This window comes from Myotis yumanensis, unplaced genomic scaffold (assembly GCF_028538775.1).
Source record: "Myotis yumanensis isolate MYYU_CA2020_CCGP unplaced genomic scaffold, mMyoYum1.0.hap1 SCAF_11, whole genome shotgun sequence".
Taxonomy (NCBI): Eukaryota; Metazoa; Chordata; class Mammalia; order Chiroptera; family Vespertilionidae; genus Myotis; species Myotis yumanensis.
In genome coordinates this window covers 72,389,106-72,408,429 of record NW_027223762.1, presented here as the reverse complement: position 1 = coordinate 72,408,429, position 19,324 = coordinate 72,389,106, and the positions used below count along the sequence as shown (strand labels likewise).

At 45.2% G+C, this 19,324-nt stretch overlaps 1 protein-coding gene across 3 annotated transcripts in view; it reads left to right on the top strand.

Moving 5' to 3' along the window:
* The window catches only part of NCAPH (non-SMC condensin I complex subunit H), a 44,418-nt gene extending 29,453 nt beyond the window's left edge, over positions 1-14,965 (top strand). For all 3 annotated transcript variants that reach the window (XM_070428556.1, XM_070428558.1, XM_070428557.1), the window contains exons 13-18: positions 3,514-3,624; positions 7,294-7,476; positions 8,498-8,608; positions 10,921-11,012; positions 11,391-11,466; positions 14,450-14,965. In XM_070428556.1, the coding sequence (XP_070284657.1) occupies positions 3,514-3,624; positions 7,294-7,476; positions 8,498-8,608; positions 10,921-11,012; positions 11,391-11,466; positions 14,450-14,509 (633 nt within the window). In that variant the 3' untranslated portion in view covers positions 14,510-14,965. The remainder of the gene's footprint in view (positions 1-3,513; positions 3,625-7,293; positions 7,477-8,497; positions 8,609-10,920; positions 11,013-11,390; positions 11,467-14,449) is intronic.
* Positions 14,966-19,324: the final 4,359 nt, after the last annotated feature.

Below are 19,324 nucleotides of genomic sequence, written 5' to 3'. Positions count from 1 at the left end.
AGAGTATGCAAATTTACCCAACAAAGATGGCAGTTAATTTGCATATGTAGGGCGAAGCGGCAGAGCGAAGACTGAAGGCTCCATCTGGAGCTGCGAAGACTGAAGGTTCCGTCCGGAGCGAAGGCCTGGGTCCCAGGTGCCGGAGGAAGGGAAGGCCTATTGCACGAATCTCTTCGTGCAACAAGTCTCTAGTCTACAATAATAATCTGCTTCATGTTGATATTTACTGCCGTGTTGCTGACAATTACCTGAAAGAGAAGTTGGGGTGCTTCACTGGGCTGGAAAAAGTTTAGCTACATCAGAAAGCAGATCTAATTAAGCAAGTGTATTCTATATATATAAAAGGCTAAGTTGACTCGTGCATGTGTGATACATATAAAGCTCTCACTGGCGCCAATTGCACGTGTGTGTTTCGATCTGTCATTGCCGATTGTGAATTTGGTTGACACTTTATTATAGAGAAAGGGCGAATGGTGATATTAAAATATTTTTTCTAATTAAGTTCCTTTCAATGTGCACGAATTCGTGCACCGGGCCACTAGTTGACATATAATAGTATATTCTCTCCTTCTGCATTTTTAAAAAAAATTTTGTTCTATTGCTTAAAGTATTACAAAGAGTATTACGTATGTCTCCTTTTTTTTCCCCTTGACCTTCCCCTGGCCTCCCCACCCCCCCAGTGTCTTGTGTCCATTGGTTATGCTTATATGCATGCAGAGAAGTCCTTTGGTTGATCTCTTACCCCCCGCACCCCCCACCCACTCCGACCTTCCCGCTGTAGTTTGACAGGCTGTTCGATGCTGCTCTGCCTCTGTATCTATTATTGTTCAAAAGTTTATAATGGTCTTTATTATCCATAAATGAGTGAGATCATGTGCTATTTTTCTTTCATTGACTGGCTTATTTCACTTAGCATAATGCTCTCCAGTTCCATCCATGCCGTTGCAAATGGTAAGAATTCCTTCTTTTTTATAGCAGCATAGTATTCCATTGTGTAGATGTACCACAGTTTTCTAATCCATTCATCTGCTGATGGGCACTTAGGTTGTTTCCAGATCTTCGCTATGGTAAATTGTGCTGCTATGAACATAGGGATGCATATATCCTTTCTGATTGGTGTTTCTGATTTCTTGGGATATATTCCTAGAAGTGGGATCACAGGGTCAAATGGGAGTTCCATTTTTAACTTTTTGAGGAAACTCCATACTGTCTTCCATAGTAGCTGCACCAGTCTGCATTCCCACCAGCAGTGCACGAGTGTTCCTTTTTCTCAGCATCCTCTCCAGCACTTGTTGTTTGTTGATTTGTTGATGATAGCCATTCTGACAGGTGTGAATTGGTACCTCATTTCTTTCTGCATTTTTAAGAATACTGTTGACTCTTGAACATGAGTTTGAACTGCATGGGTTCGCTTATATACAGACTTTTCCAATAAATACATACAGTATTGTAAATGTATTTTTCTTTCTTATGGTTTTCTTAATACTATTTTCTTTTCCCTAGCTTACGTTATTCTATCTCTCCTTCTCCCTTCCTGTCTGAAATCAAATAAAATATATATTTTAAAAAAAGAAAGTCCCAGAGTAAGTAGAAAGAAGGAAATAATAAAGATTAGAGCAGAAATAAATGACATAGAGGCTAAAAAAAATACCAAAAAATATCACTGAAACCATGAGCTGTTTCTTTGAAAAGATAAACAAGATTGATGAACTGTTAGCCAGACTCACCAAGAAACAAAGAGAGAGGACCCACATAATCAGAAAGGAAAGTGGTGAAGTGAGAACTGACACCACAGAAATACAAAGGGTTGTAAGAAAACACTATCAACAACTATATGCCAACAAGCTGGACATCTTGTACGAAATGGGCACATTCCGAAAAAAAAATGCAATCTTCCAAAACTGAATCAGGAAGAATCAGAAAACTTAAAGAGGCCAGTAATAACTGATGAAACAGAAGCAGTAATCAAAAAACTCCCAGCAAACAAAAGCCCAGGTCCAGATGGCTTCACAGGAAAGTTTTACCAAACACTCAAAGAAGAACTAATACCCATCCTTCTCAAACTATTTCAAAAAATCAAGACGAAGGAACACTTCCAAGCATATTAGCCTTTTATATATATATAGAAGATACCTGTTTTTTAAAAAGAAAGAAGTGCAGAAAGATACAAAGTTGCAGCAATGGTAGCAACTATGGCTACTGTGCATATTGGTTAGATGCCAGCACCAAGTTCCCCACTCAGAAAACAGCCCTGAGGTAGAGCCAGGCTGCTGGGAGCTGAAGGAAGATGGTAGGGTTCGTCCACGAGGCCTGGCTCTGCCTTGAATCGCTTGTGATTAACCACAGGAACAAATTTCCCCATGTTTCCAGGGCTGCAGTCACAGGGGCTGTGGATCCCCTCACCCTTCCAGCAGCACTACACTAGGAAAACGACTTTCAACACTGCAAAGTGAATGCTGGACTAGTAAATGCTCTACTTACCTAGAGATTCCACAGATCAACTAGCCATCCAGTTTAATATCTTAATGGGGGATTCTAATAGCAGTCAGCCAATACATGAGGAGTTGTGTACCCTTTTTGTTTAATATTATTTTGGAATTTTTATTACAAGAACATTGAGTTGTGGGCACTGCTTTCGGAGTATTTAATTACATTAAAATACTCATTGTGGTTTTGTAAACTGTACACAGCTTTAGTACCATTTCTTTAGCCCAAAGACACACACCCCAGGTAAAAATCACTGGTTTAAGGGCCTGCAAATATCTAAAGGGCTGTGGTTAGCAGGCACTCCCCAAAGAGGCAGCCCTGACCAGTGTGTTCAGTGGTTAGAGCGTCATCCTGCACACCGAAGGGTCTCTGGTAAAGGGAAGATACCTCAGTTTTAGGTTAGCACCCTGACCCCGTTCAGGGCATGTGCAGGATGCAGCCAGTCATGTGTCTCTCACATCAATATTTCTCTCCCTCCCTTCCTCTCTCCCTTCTATTCTATGAAAAGCAATGAAAAAAATATCCTCAGGTGAGGATTAACAACAAAAAGGGGGGGAGGCAGACCTGACCTGTGAGGCTCTGGAAGGCAGGACAAGGACCCTGGATGTAATGACCAGGAGAAGAACTGACGTTTCTCCCTGTAGCTCTGTGGAGAACAGCCATTGCCTCATTGAAAGAGTGAGTGAGTGAGTTTTCTATCAGAATTGTGCAAGCAGCAAAAAGTTGACTTCTTTTCAGAGAGCTATAGGCAGTCTTGATTTTAGTGAAGAAACCCTTTTTCAAATAAAGTTGTGTACAGATCTCATTGCAAACCAGCTGCTCTGTTTTATTTGGGAGTGATGGAGGCGCTGAGCCCTACTAGGTAGGCTTGCTCTAAATTGGAGTTGTGCAATTGGAAAGTTGGTTGGATTAGATGACTTCTGAGGGCCCTCATGACTAAATTCTAGGAGATTGAACATAAGGATCCAGTTGAGTGGTTGGTTTTCTGGAAATTGCTTTCTGCAGTTTTTCTTTTCTGCATTATAGATACTTACAATCGCCCGAGGCCAGAAGACGGGGACTGAGCATTATGAAGAAATTGGAGACTATGACTATAATAACCCTAATGACACATCCAACTTCTGCCCTGGATTACAGGTAAAGGCAAAGAGCTGTCCTCCCTTCCAAGCACCATAGTATATCTTTCCTGCTCCCATCACCCCTGCCATGTGTCGGAGCTGTAGGGTTTTAATCAGGTGGAAGTTTTCAGATGCCTGCCCTGCCCCAGGCATCAGGGAACTGAGCAGAGCTGAGGACACAGGCAGAACCCAGCCTGCCTTACTGTTAGCCCTATTTGCAGAAAAGTGGACATGCTTCAGTAACCTAGTCAATATGTGCATGGAGTTGTTGGCATGTGCAAAGTACTTGCATTAGCTATTTTGGGATTTTAAAAGAAAACACACTCTGGGAGAAACCAAGATGGCGGCATAGGTAAACACCGGAAATTGCTGCCTCGCACAACAACTTCAAAAATACAACTAAAAGATAAAACAGACATCATCCAAAATCACAGGAAGGCTGGCTAAGTGGAAATTCTACAATTAGAAGGAAAGAGAAAAGCATACCGAGACTCAGAGGAGGTGCGGTATGGAAGTAAAGTGCAGAGGTACGGAGGCGCATGCGGAAAGGGCTGGCGGCTGAGGACACGGTTGCCTTTCAATCGGGAGGGAGTCTCAAGTTCCAGACTGCTCTGAACTCCAGTTCCGGGTGAGTCTCTGGGGACCCAGACTCATACGGGGAGAGGCTAGACCAGGGGTGGGCAAACTTTTTGACTCGAGGGCCACAATGGGTTCTTAAACTGGACTGGAGGGCCGGAACAAAAGCATGGATGGAGTGTTTGTGTGAACTACTATAAATTCAAAGTAAACATCATTACATAAAAGGGTACCGTCTTTGTTTTTTTTTAGTTTTATTCATTTCAAATGGACCGGATCCGGCCCGCAGGCCGTAGTTTGCCCACGGCTGGGCTAGACTGTCTGGCATCAGTCGGATCTCGAGGGCGGCTTTCTCTCAGAGGTGCTTGTAGCAATTACCGGGACACTGAGAAGTGGGTCCTCTTAGGGCAGGACTGAGGAGTAGCCATAGCTGCTTGCTCCGCCCTGTTGATCCCCTGGGACCCCGCCCCACCCAAGCTGTGTGCTGGCTTTTGCATATGAAAGGCCTGGCCCTTTGCAATCTGAAAATTACCTAACCAACTGCAGCTGGCCCAAGGCCCCACAGCAGCTTGCATTCCTTCACAGCTGAGCTCCTGCTGGGTAGCCTCAGGCAGAGGCTAAATTAGCACCTCCTTACTGATCCAAGAGCCAGTGTACCCAGTGGTCAGAGTGGGACCATCCAGATTACAACTCCTCACATCCATAAGGGACACACTCAGGGGGCAGACTCAGTGAGCACCAAAGCCCCACTGAAGCAAGTCTTGCCCCAGAAGGGTGTCTCCAGCACAGAAGTTCTCCCACTGTAGACACAGCTGAGTCTCACAGCCAGTTGGCCTGGAGGTCAGTTCCTCCCAGTGATACCTACAACAATCAAGGCTTAACTACAACAAGATTGTGCACAAAGCCCACAAGGGGGGGCACCAAGAGTGTCTATCTCAGGTAATTGGGGAGGCTGAGCCACTGTGCCCTATAGGACACCTAGCACACAAAGCCACTCTATCAACACAGGGAAGCATAAAAAATGTGGAGACAAACAGGTCACAAATGACAGAAATGGAGGAAAGCAAACTACTGGACATAGAGTTCAAAACCACACTTTTAAGGTTTTTCAAGAATTTTCTAGAAACCGCTGATAAACTTAGACACTCAAGAAATCTAGTGAGACCGCTGATAAATTTAATGAGATCCTCAATAAGTCTAGTGAGACCCTCGAGGTTGTGAAAAAGGACCAACTAGAAATTAAGCATACACTGACTGAAATAAAGAATATTATACAGATTTCCAACAGCTGACCAGAGGATCGCAAGAATCAAGTCAATGATCTGAAATACGAAGAAGCAAATAACACCCAACCAGAAAAGCAAAAAGAAAAAAGAATCCAAAAATATGAAGATAGTGTAAGGAGCCTCTGGGACAACTTCTAGCGTACCCACATCCGAATTATGGGCGTGCCAGAAGAAGAGAGAGAGCAAGATATTGAAAACCTATTTGGAGAAATAATGACAGAAAACTTCCTCTAGCTGGTGAAAGAAATAGACTTCCAAATCCAGGAAGCGCAGAGAACCCCAAACAAAAGGAATCCAAAGAGGACCACACCAAGACACATAATTAAAATGCCAAGAGCAAAAGACAAAGAGAGAATCTTAAAAGCAGCAAGAGAAAGACAGTCAGTAACCTACAAGTGAGTACCCATATGACTGTCAGCTTTCTCAACAGAAACTATGCAGGCCAGAAGGGAGTGGCAAGAAATATTCAAAGTGATGAATGCCAAGAACCTACAACCAAGACTACTTTATCCAGCAAAGCTATCATTCAGAATTGAAGGTCAGATAAAGAGCTTCACAGATAAGAAAAAGCTAAAGGAGTTCATCACCACCAAACCAGTATTATATGAAATGCTGAAAGGTATCCTTTAAGAAGAGGAAGAAGAAGAAAACGGTACAGATACAAATTATGAACAACAAATACACATCTATCAACAAGTGAATCTAAAAATCAAGTGAATAAATAATCTGATGAACAGAATAAACTGGGTATTATAATAGAATCAGGGGCATAGAAAGGGAGTGGACTGACTATTCTCCGGGGGGGGGGGGGGGGGTAGTGGGGGTGCAGGAAAAGACAAAAATCATACACCTATGGATGAGGACAGTGGGAGGGGTAAGGGCAGAGGGTGGGGTGGGAACCGGGTGGAGGGGAGCTATGGGGAGGAAAAAGAGGAACAACTATAATAATCTGAACAATAAAGATTTAATTAAAAAAAGAAAAGAAAACACACTCTGTTCTTAGGAGCCAATATTTTGGTTAGGGAGACAAAACTTATAGACATGAGAAGATGCCGGGTGCTAACAGGGAAAAAAGTTCATGGGTGGGTCTCAGGAGACCAGGCTGTAGCTCTGATGTTGGTTCTCACTGTTTGTTCTGTATAAGCTGCTCCTGTCTGTAGGTCTGTGGACTAGATAATGTCAGGGTTCTTCCGGTGAGTCTGCTGCTTAGACACAAGTGGAAATGACTGCAAGGGGAGACACCAGGTTGCATGTGGGAGAGGGAAAAGAATTGGAAGGATAGTTTATTCACCTTGTTTTCTTCCTTGGATGAGAGTTGGGTTTTTATATTTTGGTGGAAATTCAGATTGACCTCTTGACCAGTGTTTCTCCAACTTTCATTGTGCTTATGAGTCCCACGGAGAGCTAATTAAACCATTCCTGGGCCCCACCCAGAGAGATGATCTATTGCTGCTGGGCTCCGCCAGCATTGACTTTCTCACTGGCTCCCAGCAGGACCCTTGCTCTGGCTTCCTGACAGTCACCCATTTCAGGAATGCTTTCTGTAAAATGAAACCCTAAATCTGTTAGAAGTAAGGGGACCCTGTAGCTGTTGTGATGACTGTATTCCTTTTAACTCTCATTCCACAGTCGTGTTATTACCATGTCTCCCTAGTAGGGTTTATGTACCATGGGAGGATAACTAGAAGTACCTTGAAGTTCACCTCGGCTGACTTAGCATAATGAACCCTCTGCTCTTGCTGTATAAACAGGGACTCTCTTTCAGGGATATGTCTAAGCCCCTCCCACAGCTTCTGCCAAACTTAAAGAGTTGTTTCCTTGTGCAGGCTGCTGATAGTGATTATGAGGAGTCGGGTGACTTGTTTGTGGGACCAGTTGGGACCTCTGACATCTCAGCGTATCCTTGCCATTCGCCTAAGACAGCACAAGAGGATGATGGCCCACCCGACATCCAAGGATCAGACATCACTCGTTACGGAGAGTCAAACCTGGTAGCTGAGCCTCAGAAGGTAAAGATGAAACATGAATTCTGTTTCCTGGTATTCTCCTGAGATCTGTGTCATTTGCTTCCTGAATGAGAGTCACGTTGGTCTGAGCTTGAGTTTTTTCTTTTTGATTTTAAGCCATTGCTATCCAAGTGGCTGATTCTTAATTAGGACGGTGGGGATGAACTGGCACTCACTGGATTTGCTGAACAAGCCATCTCTCTAAAGTTGTGATAAACCAGTCGCATGAAGTGTGTGAACGAAGGCTGTGGGCAGAGAGAGTGGGTTTCTGTGCCAACTGGCTGAGGCTAGCTGTTCGGCTCTGGAAAATCTTGGCCAGGTTCAGTTCACATTAAAATACCTGCATTAAGCATTTGTCTGTTTCATAGCAGATGATAGGCTCATCTATAGGGTGTCCCCCAAATATGATAACTTAATTTTCACTCCTTTTCAGGCCTAACTAATTTGAAATAATGGGTGAAGCCAGACTAAGCTTTGAACAAAGTGCCACTAGACTTTTTTTTGTATGGGATACATAAAAGATAAAGTTTACGGCACCAAACCGGCAACAGTGGATGATTAAGGGCACACAAATACCAAACGAAATGATTCTTGGTGTTTGTGATTCCATTGCTTCACGTTAGCAGCAGTGCCAGGACCAGAATGGTCATCAGTTTGAAAACAGGCATTGACAAAAACAATTATTCATTTCTGTAGATTCTTTTAAATTTTGAAAATGAAGTGTACATTAGTAAACACTTGATAATCATTAAAAGTGTGTATACATTATTTTGGAACATGTTGTTTATGAGGTTTACCCTCTCTTTTACACTGGAGTTCCAGGTTGGCCAAGGTAATATTTGAGCAAGAATAATTAGGTTGAAGTGAAGGACTCTATTTTAATATGTCCAAAGAAAGCTCTTTAACTCTGTAGTTTAAACGTGATTCTTCTTTACTTGACTCCCTGACTCTCATTTTACAGTATGTTGGTGGTAAATGCCTCTTTCTTCTGCTTAGTTTTACTTTTGTCACATACTTATTTCAGGTAAATAAAATTGAAATTCATTATGCCAAAACTGCCAAAAAGATGGACATGAAGAAGTTGAAGCAGAGCATGTGGAGTTTGCTGACGGACTTCACACAAGTGGACGCGGAGGTTAGCAGGCATGGAGGTGCTGGGGGTGAAGGGCTCCACTACTCCTCTAAGCGGCCGGCGGGGTGGTGGGTGGGTAGCTGCCGGTATCCATGGCTCCAGGATCTAGAGTGCCAACACAGAATGCGTCACCCAAACACACCAGGATGGCATCAAACCTGAGAGAAGTGAACCGAGGCTGTGAACAGGTCACACACAAGGTGATAGAGATAGTAACGTGGGACATTTCTCAGCCTTGCCACTGATCAAAACGCTAAGCAACGAAAGGATGTTTACCTTGCTTTTTTTTTTTTAAAGTGTTCATGAACCACATTACAAATTCTTTTCTTTTTTTTTAAATATATTTTATTGATTTTTTACAGAGAGGAAGGGAGAGAGATAGATAGTTAGAAACATTGATGGGAGAGAAACATCGACCAGCTGCCTCCTGCACATCTCCCACGGGGGATGTGCCCGCAACCCAGGCACATGCCCTTGACCGGAATCGAACCCGGGACCCCTCAGTCCGCAGGCCGACGCTCTATCCACTGAGCCAAACCGGTTTTGGCTACCTTGCTTTTAAATAGCAGCTTGGCAGTGAAATGGATTCACTGCTGGTACAATTTAAGTTGATAAATGTCCCTTCTGGAGAGCAAATTCTGTCATCTCAGGTGCCGTAAAGTTTTAAGCCCTTTGATCTAATAATTCTGGTTTGGGAAATGTATTCTAAGTAACAAAGTAAAAAAAAAAAAATTATGCTGTCAAATAGTCTCTTTCTCCTGAGCAAGGTGAAACCTTGATTACCACACTCTAACTGAATGGAACTCTTCACTAACTAGAACCTTCCATCTCCCCTTTCAGACCTCTCTGCTCAGGGGTGTTCTGAGCTTTCCAAAGTCCGCCCATCTCTTGTACTTCTCTGCTGGCTGAGAAGTGAAAATTATGCTTTGATTGAGGACCCTGAGCTGTGTAGTCTTGGATATCAGATAAAGCTTCTGTCGTGTTTATGAAGTTTTATCAACTAAAATGGAATGGGATGTGAACATCAGAGAAATGTGCTTTCTGACAAGTAGGAAGGGGTGGCCCTGGCCAGCGTGGCAAAGTGGTTCGAGCATTGGCCTGTGAACAGAAGGATCATGGGTTCAATTCCAATTAAGGGCACCCACCTGGGTTTCGGCTTGTGTGGGAGGCAACAAATTAATGTGCCTCTCACATCGATGTTTCTCTCTCATCTCTCCTCTTTCCCCATCCCCCTCCCTCTCTGTAAAATCAATGGAAAAATTATCCTCCAGTGAAGATTAACAAACAAAAAAGTAAGAAGGGGGTTCTTCTTTAACCTTTGAGTCTCAATGACTCATACTACCCTGTCCTCCAGGGATTCTGGTTAATTAAAGATTTGTTGTTTTTTTTAAAAAAAACAAACACAACACACTTTTTATTATAGAAATATTCAAACAGATTTAAAAATCGAGTGAAAATAGAAAGTTTAGTGAACGTTCACTTCTAAAAATTATTAATATTCACTTCTGTCCCCCACTCCCCCCCATCATCTCATTGTGTACAGATTCTGAGGGGTTGTTGTTGTTGTTAATCCTCACCTGAGGATATTTTTCCATTGATTTTTATTTTATTTATTTTTTTCCCATTGATTTTTAAAAAGAGTAGAAGGGAGGTAGAAAGACAGAGAGAGAAACATTGATATGAGAGAGAGACATTGATTGGTTGCCTTCCACACATGCCCTGACTGGGGTCAGGGATCAGGCCTGTAACCCAGATACGTAGCCTTGACCAGAATTGAAACCGTAACCCTTCAGTCCATGGGCAATGCTCTAATCACTGAGCAAACCGGCTAGAGCCATATTCTGAGTTTTTTAATGCAAATACCAGCCATAATATCCTTTTATAGCTGCTTGCCTGCTAGTAAGGAGGCAGCCGTGTGTGTGTGTGTGTGTGTGTGTGTGTGTGTGTGTGTTGTTCTGTGTGTGTTTTAAGTGGAAAGCTTAAGTCTACTTTTCTGTGTTGCCCTTGACTATGTGGTCCAATTGAAGCTATAAATGATCATGGCTTTTTGTTATTTTATTATTTTTTTCTTACTTTCTTTGCAGTTTTTCCTTTCCTGAATTCCACTGGCAATCAACATCACATTTACCAAAAAATGTCTAGGGCTGAGGCACTGGATTCCTTTATGGGTTCTTTCCCTTGAAAATATGACTAAGAAATTGTTTCGGTTTTGTTCAGACTCTCTTTTTGGAGATAGAACTTTGTAAATTTATGTTGCTCCCTCAAAAGTGAACCTGGCCCAGGTGTCTGATCTGTGAATATCCTTCTTCTCTTAGACAAACCACAGTGAGACTGGGAAAGAAGAGGACCCGGTGGAGGTGGCTGACAAGAAGATGCTCAGCAGGCTCACATGGGACTTGCAGAAGAGGTGCGTGCCAGCCCTCGGGGGCTGGCATCTCCTTTGAGCTTTGCCCCTGCCCATACTGTTAAGTGTGACGGACCCTCCACATACGATCTACTGTTCTAACACTCTAGCCGATTTTCTTCTCTGCTTTGATAAGTGAGTTCATATAGACCAACTTTCAAAAGGCATTTTTCTGCACTAGTGATTGGAATGAAACAGGAGATAAATTTTATTTCCAGATTAAAAACAAACAAACTGGAAAAACCTGCTTATAAAATGCATCTGAAATATTTCTTTGTTTCTCGTTAGCTTATTCATTGGACATGTGTATTCATGTAGATGAAAGAGCCTTTGTTCCTAGAGTTGCAGTGACCCAGATAAATGCTGCCCTTTGTTTTACAGCCTGCCGCCCCTCATGGCTCAGAACCTCTCCATACCCCTGGCCTTTGCCTGTCTCCTGCATTTAGCCAATGAAAAGGTAGGTGGCTCATGGGTGTGTTCTCTATTTGTGTCCACCTGCTTGAACTTTCTATCAGATCTTCTTGGGCTCCCTCATAGGATGGAAGTCTTCCGTACAGTGACCTGTGTGGTACCCTCAGCCCAGAGGACTGCCCAGGCACCAAGAAAGAACTTAGAAAAATGCCGTCAGGTGTGATTAGCAATAAAAAGAATGAGGAACACCCAAATGGGAAAATATTAGATGTGTGTGTTTCTAACTTGAAAACATAAAGTACTTTTACATCATTGCATGTCAAAGGCTTCAAAGGCCTAATCCTGTCAGAGCCAAAGTCAAGACACATGGGAAACATGGTGGAGAAGAGGGGAGAGCAGAGCGTAGCAGGAAGTAAGATGCTCAGGGAGAAAGAAAGGGAGGAATGGAGGCAGCGGCCAGCCAGGTGGGGCCATCAAGAGCAGTGAGGAAAGTCTTGGGAATGGAGATATCTGTCATAAGCACGGAGACAGCAGGGATGCCATCTGTGACAGTGTGCCAGGCTCCTCACTGCCACGCTGGCCAGCACAGCTGATGGGATGGTTATTGAAAGAGCAGGCGGTGACCCACCCTCTCAGGAGCCTGTATATGCTGCAGGGGGGCAGGGGCACCCTGTACGTGCGGTGCTGCTGGAGACTTGCCGTCCGTGGGTCTCCCCAGGCTGGTCCCTAATGCAGACTTCCGTACTTGGAGTAGCAAGCCATGGGCTGGGCTCGGGCTGTATCACTGGGGTTAGGGATGCCTAACTGCCATCCCTGGCTGCTCAGTGTTTTCTAGGGCAGGTACCCTGCCCTGGAGGGAGAGGGGAGAGGAGCATGACACCTGAAGTGTGGTTTGAGAAGATTGATAACATTGGATTGGAATGGTAGCAAAAATGGGGTGTTGGGAGCAGTGCCCGAGATTACTATGGGCCAGTGTCTGACCTCTGACCTCTTAATGACATCGGGAGCAGTGATGACTGGCTGTTTCCCAGGCCTGCCTTTGCTTTGTACTGACTGTCAGGCCCCAAGGAGGGAATGTGCCCTATAGGGCATCCTGTGTAGCACAGCCTCCAGTCAATCCCGGTGGACCTACCCCTGGGAATCTGGGACCACTTCTCTTGCCACCTTGTAAGCTCATGACCTCACCGAAGATGACACAGTTCATTTGGCAGAAGCTAGTTCTGATTTTGGGTTGGGAATTGATGTAAAAGAGCCATGGAGACAGAGCCTCGTGCTGCATGTGTCTGTCTATGGGGTGACCACTGGGCCTGTAACCTCCAGGCTGGGCAACACCTGAGCCAGAACAGAATAAGCCCGCCTTACTCCTGAGAGTGAGCAGTTGTGCATCAAAGCCAACTTTAGACAGGCGTTGACCCAGGAGCACAGCTCACAGCTGCTGTAGTGTCCTGCTCAGAGTCAGGAAGGTGTGGGAGCCAGGTTTCCTAGCGAGAAGGTCTCTGTGTGAGTCCTGATACATCCAAGGTGCCTGAACTCAGAAGCCAACTATAAGAGGAAAGAATGACTAAGAAAAAAAATGAATGAAAAGCTCTATCGTTGTCCTGACAAGAAATCCACGAAGGGCTCTGAGGAGAAAGACGCACCAGCCACCCTCGGTCTGACACTCAGAAGGGTTGCTGCTGAGCTCTCCTGGGGAGGCCTGGGATCTCCCATTATCCTCATGGACAGAGGTGCTGGTCCTAGCACACATGGGCACCTGAAAGGTGGGGCACCTCCAAAGCCCCAGTCTGACAAGCAGAGCGCCCCCAGGCTGTGCGCCTCCTCAGAGGTCTGCCTCTTCCTCTGAGAGCAGCTGTGGCCCTCACTCACCTCCCAAGTAGCCTGGGGCCAAGTAGACACTGCTGAGCAGGTCAGTGAGGCCCAGGCTCCAGCACTGTTCTTCCCAATGGCAGTGCTGGCTTTGTTCCTTTGGTTCTGATCAAGTCTCTGTAAGGGGCCCCAGGGCCTCAGCATTTGAAGGATGGGGAGGTAGGCCCATACCATAACCTCTTGGTGAGCACTGAGGCCATAACTGGGGCCTGGCTTTGGGCTATGTGAGATGTGACTGGTAACATTGGCTCTGACAGTAACGGAAAATCTTCAGGGATCTGTGGTGACTCAGCTTGGAGCCACCAAGAGAAATCTCCCCACGTTTTCTGGCCTTCTCCCAGTCTTTCTCTTCGATCTGAACTCTGGTAACGAGCCCCTCATATACAGTGTGATGGGGCTTGGTTTGACCCATGATGGATGCTGGGCCCTCTGCCTTCGTGAATGCCAGCAGTGTGTCACTGATCAGCCACGCCTAAGCTACTTCTGGACCCCAAGCTGCACGACATCATACCAGGGAGGCATGATCTGAACTTTCCATCGTTAGCAGTCTGGGAGTGTATGCTAGTGCTAGAATAGGGTGGATACTCAGCGCAACACACCGTATCTCTCTCCAGTGCCGAGGGAGGGAGGGGTGAGTGAGGTTAGGCAAGAAGGACTTTGACTGCTTTCGTCCTGGGGGAGTGGTTGCCTAGGGTTGGTGGAGACTTCATGGGCTGGGAGAGTGGGTAAGAATTGGGAGGTAGGAAAAGGCCTGCACAGAGATAGGGGAGAGAACAGATGTGTAGCCATCACTAAGGGATGGGGTTTGGGGTGGGGGAGGAGAGCCTGGAGAGGGCACATATGGACAGGTTAGTAAACGCACTGTGACTCCTAGTGGCCTCCCATCTACTTCCCTCCCTCCTTCAGGACAGATAGCCTAGCTCTTGGGCCTGAACACAGAGAGTGTTGTGAGAACCAGACGCGGAGAAGGCTTGCTCTCTGCTTTTTCCCCCTGCGATTGGCAAGAATTTGGAACCAGCTCTCTCATCCAAATTATATTTGCTGTGATAATTTTACTTATAGTCATGGGACAAACCTCATTCTTTGTTATCTCACTTAGGATTTGCTTTGCGATCCTTTAATTCTTGGTGCATCAGAGTCCATGTGTGTTTGTCCTCTTTCAGAATCTAAAGCTGGAAGGAACCGAGGATCTTTCTGACGTTCTTGTGAGGCAAGGGGATTGAGTTCACGGGAGAATTCAACAGGAGGAGGCTCATCACTTCTTCAGTGACCAGGACATCTCCACTGGGTGCCACAATGTGGGGCTCGGGGCAAGGCCAGAGCCAACTTCCAAGGTGCCCATTTGCCTGTCGCTCTTCCCTCCTGTCCCTCTCATTCTGGGAACCAGCACCAGAAGCTCACCCTTGATTAGAGCTTTCTGCCCTGTGACCTGTAGGCGGGAGGAGAGGGTGAGAGTACGTTTCTGAAACCTACATGCATTCTCTGTATTTGTGTATAGGCTTAGTCTCCTAAATGGATCTGTTGTTCTGCTCACTCTTTTACTCTTGTAGAAAAGAATTTCCCAGTAAGCATCTGTGGTCCTTTACCAGCTACCTAATTCATGTACATAAAATATGTCATGTGCACTTATAAATGTATATATAATGCTTAAAAATAAAATTCTAACAAGCTTGGCAAAATATGTGAGTACCATTAGATAAGTATTGACCTGGTCTTTACACTCAAGGGGGTGCCATCTTGGTAGCTAGACAGGATACCTATGTGTCAGCGTGAGGCAAGAGCCGCTTAAGGAGGTGCTGCAATGGTATGTCTCGTGGGGGGCGGGGGGGGTAGGACCTGAGAAATCACTGGCTGCAGACCCAGATTGTGAGATGGGATCCATGCGGCCTATGACTTCTGCTGCAGAGCGATGGCAGTAACAGTGGCTAGCTCCTAAATACTGTCTGTGGCTTGCTGACTTCATTCGCCTTCTCAGCATCACTGTGAGGAGCATGCTGGTATCACTCCATTTGCTAGAGGAGAAGCAGGACACGAAGTTCAAGGAACCTTCATAAGGATGGGCAGCTCACCATCAGGAGCTTGGCTCTGAACCAGGAAATTGCTTCTGGAGTCTTCCTTTGTAGCTACTCTGCTATATGCTGCTCAGATCACAGACTCAATGCTTGTAGGTGTGGATCCAGGTGGCTCTGTCCTTGGCAGTCCTTGTCTCTGCCAGAGCATTCTGTCACCATTCATTGGGCAAATAGAGGTTTTGGATGCTAGGTCAGAAGCCATGAAGTCTAATTGGCAAGTACTCTTGATAATAAATAACTTGCTTCTAAGCCATAGTCCACACACAACAAAGAACAAGTAATCCCTTCCACCCAGGAATGGGCTTTCCAGACTGCATCCTAAACATATGGTGAGCAAAAGTAGGTTTACAGTTGTTCATATGGAAAATAATACAATAATCCTAATACATAAAAACCCAGGGTCCATAATGACCGAAGGCTTGACTGACTGGAAATCAGTTCTGCAGTTAGGGCTGGGTTGCCGTAGTGACCCAGCACTGACTGCCGCTGCTGCAGGCGATCCAGCACTGACTGCCGAGGAGGCTGCGGAACAGGCCCCAAGAGAGGCTGGAAGAGAGAGGCAGGGTCTGATGCGCAGTCTCCATGGCAGCTGTTGATCAGCCGTTGCCTCTCTCTTTCTCTCTGGGCTTCGCCAGCAGCTGTACCTCTTCCTTCCTTCCTTCCTTCCTTCCTCCCTCCCTCCCTCCCTCCCTCCCTCCCTCCCTCCCTCCCTCCCTTCCTTCCTTCCTTTCTTGCTTAAAGTATTACAAAGGGTATTACATATGTGTCCTTTTTTTTTTCCCCGCCCTTGACAATCCCCTGGCCTCCCCTACCCCCCAGTGTCTTATGTCCATTGGTTATGCTTATATGCATGCATACAAGTCCTTCGGTTGATTTCTTACCCCCCTTCCCTCCTGCCCCCCAACCCTCCCTGGCCTTCCCGCTGCAGTTTGACAATCTGTTTGAGGCAGCTCTGCCTCTGTATCTATTATTGTTCAGAAGTTTATAATGGTCTCTGTTATCCATGAATGAGTGAGATCATGTGGTATTTTTCCGTCATTGACTGGCTTATTTCACTTAGCATAATGCTCTCCAGTTCCATCCATGCTGTTGCAAATGGTAAGAGTTCCTTCTTTTTTACAGCAGCATAGTATTCCATCGTGTAGATGTACCACAGTTTTCTAATCCATTCATCTACTGATGGGCACTTAGGCTGTTTCCAGATCTTCGCTATGGTGAATTGTGCTGCTATGAACATAGGGATGCATATATCCTTTCTGATTGGTGTTTCTGGTTTCTTGGGATATATTCCTAGAAGTGGGATCACAGGGTCAAATGGGAGTTCCATTTTTAGTTTTTAGAGGAAACTCCATACTGTCTTCCATAGTGTCTGCACCAGTCTGCATTCCCACCAGCAGCGCACGAGTGTTCCTTTTTCTCCACATCCTCTCCAGCACTTGTCGTTTGTGGATTTGTTGATGATAGCCAGTCTCACAGGTGTGAAATTGTACCTCATTGTTGTTTTGATTTGCATCTCTCGGATGATAGTGACTTTGAGCATGTTTTCATATGTCTCTTGGCTTTCTGAATGTCCTCTTTTGAAAGGTGTCTATTTAGGTCCTTTGTCCATTTTTTGATTGGATTGTTTATCTTCCTTTTGTTAAGTTGTATGAGTTCCCCATAAATTTTGGAGATTAGGCCCTTATCAGATATGGCATTGGCAAATATGTTTTCCCACGCAGTGGGTTTTCTTGTTGTTTTGTTGATGGTTTCTTTTGCTGTGCAGAAGCTTTTTATTTTGATGTAGTCCCATTTGTTCATTTTCTCTTTAGTTTCAAGTGCCCTAGGAGCTGTATCGGTGAAGAAATTGCTTTGGCATATGTCTGAGATTTTGTTGCCTTTGGATTCTTCTAGAATTTTTATGGTTTCCTCTCGTACATTTAAGTCCTTTATCCATTTTGAGTTTATTTTTGTGTATGGTGTAAGTTGGTGGTCTAGTTTCATTTTCTTGCATATATCTGTCCAATTTTCCCAACACCACTTATTGAAGAGACTATCTTGGCTCCATTGAATGTTTTTTCCTCCTTTGTCAAATATTAATTGAGCATATTGGTTCGGGCCGATTTCTGGGCTCTCTATTCTATTCCATTGATCTATATGCCTGTTCTTGGGCCAGTACCAGGCAGTTTTGAGAACATTGGCTTTGTAATACATCTTGATATCTGGTATTGAGATCCCACCTACTTTCTTCTTTCTCAGGATTGCTGCAGCTATTCGGGGTCTTTTTTTATTCCAGATGAATTTTTGGAGAGTTTGTTCTAGATCTGTGAAGTATGCCGTTGGTATTTTAATGGGAAGTGCGTTGAATTTATAGATTGCTTTGGGTAGTATGGACATTTTAATGATGTTGATTCTACCAATCCATGAACATGGTATGTTCTTCCATCTGTTTATGTCTTCCTCTATCTCTTTTTTCAACGTCCTGTAGTTTTCTGAGTAGAGGTCTTTTACCTCTTTAGTTAAGTTTATTCCTAGGTAGCTTAATTTTTTTGGTGCGATGGTAAATGGGATTGTTTTTATAATCTCTCTTTCTGAAAGTTCACTATTGGTGTATAGAAATGCCTCAGATTTCTTGGGGTTAATTTTGTATCCTGCTACATTGCCAAATTAATTTATTAAGTCTAGTAGCTTTTTGATGGAGTCTCTAGGGTTTTGTATGTATAATATGTCATCTGCAAATAAGGACAGCTTTACTTCCTCTTTTCCAATCTGGATGCCTTTTATTTCTTCTTCTTGCCTAATTGCAATGGCTAATACTTCCAGTACTATGTTGAACAGGAGTGGTGAGAGTGGGCATCCCTGTCTTGTTCCTGTTCTTAGGGGAAATGGTGTTAGTTTTTGTCTGCACCTGTTTCTTTCTGGGCCTCCGTGGGGGCTGCTGATCAGCCCCACCTCTCTGATTAGGCCCGGAGACGCTGACAGGCACAGAAACCAACCAATCAGAACCAAATCTGGATGAAGTGTGAGGAGCCAATGGCTGCCTAGGAGGCGGAGCTTTTGACACTGCCTGGCATAGAAACTGACCAATCAGAACCTCATCTGAGTGAACTGTGAGGGCAGAACCTAAGGTGGGGGCTGAGCAGGGTTTTAAGAGCAACAGCTATTTGGTATAAGGTGTAAGAAAGTGGTTCAATTTTTTAATGACCGGTTTGGCAATATAGTGTATATGGCTGGCTATCAGTCCAGATATAGGGATTATGTATTTTTGTCTGCCAAGAGCATCTCCTCCTGCTGAAAAAAGCTCCCCCCCCCCCCATTTAAGCAATCCTATCCTATATAATCTATCTATACTAATAAAAAGATAATATGCTAATTAGACCGGGTCGACCGGCCATCTTCCAGACATCTGACTTCCTTCTGGACAAAGCCATGGTGGTGGGGGCTGAGGTGGAGAGGGCAGTTGGGGGCGAGATCAGGCCGGCAGGGGAAGGCAGTTAGGGGCGATCAGGCAGGCAGGCAGGGGCAGTTAGGGGCAATCAGGCAGGCAGGCAGACAGGTTAGGGGCAATCAGGCAGGCAGGCAGGTGAGTGGTTAGGAGCTAGCAGTCGCAGATGGTGAGAGGGATGTCTTATTGCCGGTTTAGGCCCGATCCCACTGGCAGTCGGACATCTTCCAAGGAGTTCCTGATTGGAGAGGGTGCAGGCTGGGCTGAGGGAAGCCCGCCTCTTCCTCTCCCCCCCCACCCCCCGCCCCCGCACGAATTTCACGCAACGGGCCACTAGTACTATATAATAAAAGGGTAGTATGTAAATTGACCCTAACAGCAGAACGACTGGGAATGACTGGTCACTATGACACACACCACCAGGGGGCAGACGCTCAATGCAGGAGCTGCCCCCTGGTGGTCACTGCGCTCCCACAGGGGGAGTTCTGCTCAGCCACAAGCCAGGCTGACGGCTGCCAGCACAGTGGTGGTGGTGGGAGCCT